At 40.2% G+C, this 4,579-nt stretch overlaps 1 protein-coding gene across 3 annotated transcripts in view; it reads left to right on the forward strand.

Annotated features, from left to right (window-relative positions):
• The window catches only part of ADCYAP1R1 (ADCYAP receptor type I), a 58,315-nt gene that overhangs the window by 11,275 nt on the left and 42,461 nt on the right, over positions 1-4,579 (forward strand). For all 3 annotated transcript variants that reach the window (XM_031062944.1, XM_031062945.1, XM_031062946.1), the window contains exons 2-4: positions 2,181-2,216; positions 2,828-2,870; positions 3,793-3,799. In XM_031062944.1, the coding sequence (XP_030918804.1) occupies positions 2,181-2,216; positions 2,828-2,870; positions 3,793-3,799 (86 nt within the window). The remainder of the gene's footprint in view (positions 1-2,180; positions 2,217-2,827; positions 2,871-3,792; positions 3,800-4,579) is intronic.

The following is a 4,579-nucleotide window of genomic DNA, read 5'->3' on the forward strand; positions in this document are numbered from 1 at the left end:
CTTTTTCTGAGCCATCACTGTAATAAGCAGGATGTCAGGAACACCAGGCATCAGTCTACATAATACTGGCCTGGTCTTTCTCCAGAAAGAATTCTGCACAGTTTTAAGGTCAAATTACAAATAATAAACTAAAAGTGGATTTTTATGAGGTTTTGGGGACTTTTTCTTGTAGCTTTTTCTACCCTGATTGTGTGGGTCAGTGTGAGGCACAGACTGCTGAGCTAGGGGACCTCACTTAGGGGACAGGTTCCATCAGAGCTGCTGGCTGGAGAGGCAGATTCTGTTAAAAGCACCATGAAAGAAGTGATAAAGGAGGGATGGTTTGCTCTTTGATCCTCTGATACACCCACAGATAAAAATTCCCTCATCACAACCTGACATCCATGTTCTGAATTCAGATTTTGGAAACACATGCTGATTTTAGCAACAAATTCCTAAAACTGAGCTACACAGCCACTAATAAACCTGGGGTCGGGTGGATTTAGGAGGAAAAAAGGTCTCCCCAAACTATTCTGCAGAGCAGAATAGATAAATATAATATTATTTAAGATTCTAATATTGACCATCACTGAACCCACCACACCATCCCTGATATTCTGCCCGCATCTGTGAGCTCAGCCCTGTGCAGAATCTGAACCACCTGGGCTGCAGGAAAATGCTCCGAGCACTGGAGACACGTCCTCAGAATTGAGAGATCTGCCCAACATCTGCAAACACCCAGGAATTAGTCACAGAATATCCTGACTTGGAAGGGACACACAAAATCATCCTGTCCCTGCACAAAATCCCGGCCTGTGCATCCCTGGGAGAGGTGTCCAGTCTCTCCTGGAGCTCTGGCAGCCTTGGCAATGTGACCATTCCCTGGGTCAGTGCCTCACCACCCTCTGGGGGAAGAACTTTTCCCTAAAATCCAGGGTAAATTCTCCCTGTGGAACCCTGGGAGCAGCAGGAGCTGGGCAGAGGAGGATGGAGACTGTGGGTGTTCTCACCGTGGCTTCCAGGATCAACCCCCCAAAGTCCCCAGTGGGTTGGATGTGTAGGATTGATGTTTAATAATCCATCCAAAGTCACAATACAGCCTGCCTGATGCTTCAAATGAGTTTTCTATACTCTCACCATCATTTCCACATTAAACCTCCTTTTTTCTGTCTTAAAAGCTATAAAAGCACAACAGATTTCCTTTAGAGGAGACAGAGAAATCAAGGAATTTTAAATTGTTATGTGAATTATAACATAAAACCCCGACATTTTATGCCATGCTGAAAAGCCTCCTGTTATTATATTATTCCTTTAGATGCTTTCTCCTTTCTCATAGGATCAAAATCAGTCTTTGTTTGGATTTCACTTTTAACAAAACCCTTCTCATACAATTTTGTGAAGGTTTTTCCAATCCCCTAATTAACATTTGACCGCTGGGGTTAAAAGGGGAACAACCTGAAGCCCTGTGGCTGCTCCAGAGGGTGCAGAACTAAACTGAAATGAATATTTCACCTGATGTAATGGTCAGTGAAGTGCTGGGAATGTTTTTGGAGAGTGATTTGCAGCAGCTCCCTGAGGCTCCTCTGTGCACGGTGCAGCAGCTCCACTCCCTGGCTCCACGCAGCTCCTCCTGCATCCCCAGCTGAGCCAGAACCCACCCAGGAGCCAGGAAAACCTGATTTCAACCCAGTTGGGATTAAACATTGAGCACAGGGAGTTGGGAGGTTGGTTTGGCATCATTCCAACAATTTTTTTTTTTTTTTTTAAGAACAAAAGAAAGGGATATTTCTAATCTAAGCCCAAAGTTTTATTATTTCCCATTGTGATGGTTGTGGTTTAGGATCTTCAGCAGCATGGGTTTGGACACAGTGTTTTAGAAATGTGTGAGTCTTCCTTACTTTGAGACATTCTCCTAAAAAAGAATTTTTAAAAAATTTACAAAACTCCTACATCCATTTTTCATATTCTTCCTAGAGCCTGATGAAACTCCATGAAACCAGATATTTAACAATATCCCATCTTCTGAAAACCTTTTTCCACACATAAATACACAGGACTAACACAGAAATAAAGATTTAAACCTGCAGTTCTCCTCTGGGCTCTGCTACATCCATTCATTTTATGGGAGTCAAACTTTTATCAAAATTAAATTGCAACCTATTATCATTATGAATTAATTATTTTCATTCTTCTAATTGCAGGTTGGGAAGTGGATAATTTGGGGCAAACCCATGCAGGTAAGAACCACTTCTGCTTTCTATGTCCTCAGTACTTCTGTTCCCCAAAATGGTGTGCGCATGTTAATTTCAGATTATTAAAAAGTTGTCTGTGTATCAACAATTATGACAATGATGCATTGGTACTTAACTATAACACTTGCACAAAAAGTGAAATTAAAAATCTCATAAGTCTCTATAAATCAGTGTGATTTTATCTAAAGCCACAAAATTATACCACCTTATTTAAAGCAATTAATTACTGCTCTTTGTCATTGATGGATGGAAATAATTTTTCATTAACTCTCTGAAAGCTGGTCATATTTAAATACCTGAGGATTATAAATGTAAATTCCTGTAGAAACCGTATTTGACTTCTATATTTTTACAATAAAGTTTGCCCCTGTTTATTGTCTGTTATTAATTCTAAATTTAGAGGTTCAGCTTTAAACTCTCAAGTAAAGCTGTGTTTACTTCCTGAGAAGACAGCACCAAGTATTTATTGCCTTTGGGCCTGATCTAAACAAATAAAAATCAATTGCACTCCATTCACTGCTTTCCACTGAGACCAGTTTGGGCTCTAATAGAAAACACAATCAAAACAATTTCATACCCAATTTCCACTTTTGTAGGTGATTATGACCTGCTGGAAAGCACAGCCCAGTCTCTCCTAGGTAAGAAACAGAACCATGGAAATTTATGTCTCTCTTTTTATGTATCTCTCTGTTTAAAGAGAAGATCTCAGTTTGTTTTTTTTTATTTTTTCCTGCAATTTTGGTATTATTGTCTAATCAGTTCTAATTGTTATGACATATTTTCTGCTCTGTTACTTCTAGCAATATTATGAAAATTTATTCCTCCTCTATTAAGCCTCGCAATCTAAGAAGTGTGCTGCTATAAATTATATCTACCTGCTTAACAGTAATTACTAAATGGTGTTAAAGGAAGTCAGCACCATGATTCAGTGATTTTTATTCCCATAGAAAACTGGGGATGAATGTGCAAGAGTAATTTAACAAAATTTGCCAAGTAATGCAATGTTCTTAAACGAATGCTGTGATTAAAGAGATATATTCTGCTGCATGGATGGCAAACAGATTCTCTTAAATAAGGTTAAAAATAAGGTTATGAGAGACTAAACTGCTCTAAGAACGCAAAGCAGCACAACTTTAATAGCAAAGAGCAAAACCAAAACTTGGAAATTTCCATCAATTTTGGTCAAGATGCAACTGAAACTCCAAAAAGTGCGATAAGTTTATAAATTGAGGCTGTTCCTTTGTGCTGGAGAGGAAGAAGTGCAGCAGCAGCCCATCCCTAATTTTTTTGAGAAAGCCATTGAGCTTTGGGAAGAATAATGGTGCTTCAAAAGAGCCCCACAGGGGCTGTCCTACCTCAGGCAGCTTTGTAGGTAAATGAGTGCCAGGAGATTCTTCCTCTTCTGCCCCCAACTCTTCATTCCCAGTATGGTTTTAAAGCCTAAGTTTATCAGTGAAACAATTTAGGAGCTGCTTCTTACATGAGGTTATAAACCATGACTGGAATAATTAATAGACAGAGGAATGTGAGAAGCTCTGAATTCACAACCTGAGGCCACCCTGGACATCTGGAGATGGAGAAGAACACATTGCTGTGTAGACAGGGAGAAAACAAGACAGGGAGAAAACAAAGGAACAGGGAATTTCTCTCCCAGTGTCAGTTCAGACTGGGAACTGAGAAATTCCCAGTCCATGTTCCTTTGTTTTCTCCAGATCCTTCCCACAAAGTCACTCAGATCAGAGCCTGGGCTTGGAGATAAAGAGTGGCGTGTGTTTTATCTGCCTACAGGAGAGCAATCCAGCTGCCTCTCCATGGATATATAACCCATGATTATCTGAGATATCCCACAGCATCCTGACTGCACCTCGACCAAAAAAATCATGTTAGTCTTGTGTTTCTCACCAGTCCCATGCATGTGCCTCAGATATAAACCATTAAAAATAGCACAAAGGGGCTGGATTTAATCACTGGACTTCTCCTTTGGCCGTGTGGAGTGGAGATATCTTCATCAAAGGTGGAGTCACCAGATGCCTGTTTGAAATAAATGGACATTTAGCTGACCCCAGTTTAGGAACCTACCTGAGAATGAGATTTTTGGTGGCCTGGAGACACTGAATGTACTGATTAAATATTCTTTGCTCTCTGGTGACCAACTGTAGTAATAGCAATTAATAGGTGACTGTTGTAGGACTGGATCATTAAAGACCTCATTAAATTTCCAGAATTAAATCTGTGGATAGACAAATAAACAGAGCTTCCAGAATTGTGGGATTTTCTTTGCATCTAGGGATGGGAAGGGATGTCCTGGGTTTTTTTCTTGGGATGTGACATTCCCACCTGCCCTTGGC

This window comes from Geospiza fortis, unplaced genomic scaffold (assembly GCF_000277835.1).
Source record: "Geospiza fortis unplaced genomic scaffold, GeoFor_1.0 scaffold34, whole genome shotgun sequence".
Taxonomy (NCBI): domain Eukaryota; kingdom Metazoa; phylum Chordata; class Aves; order Passeriformes; family Thraupidae; genus Geospiza; species Geospiza fortis.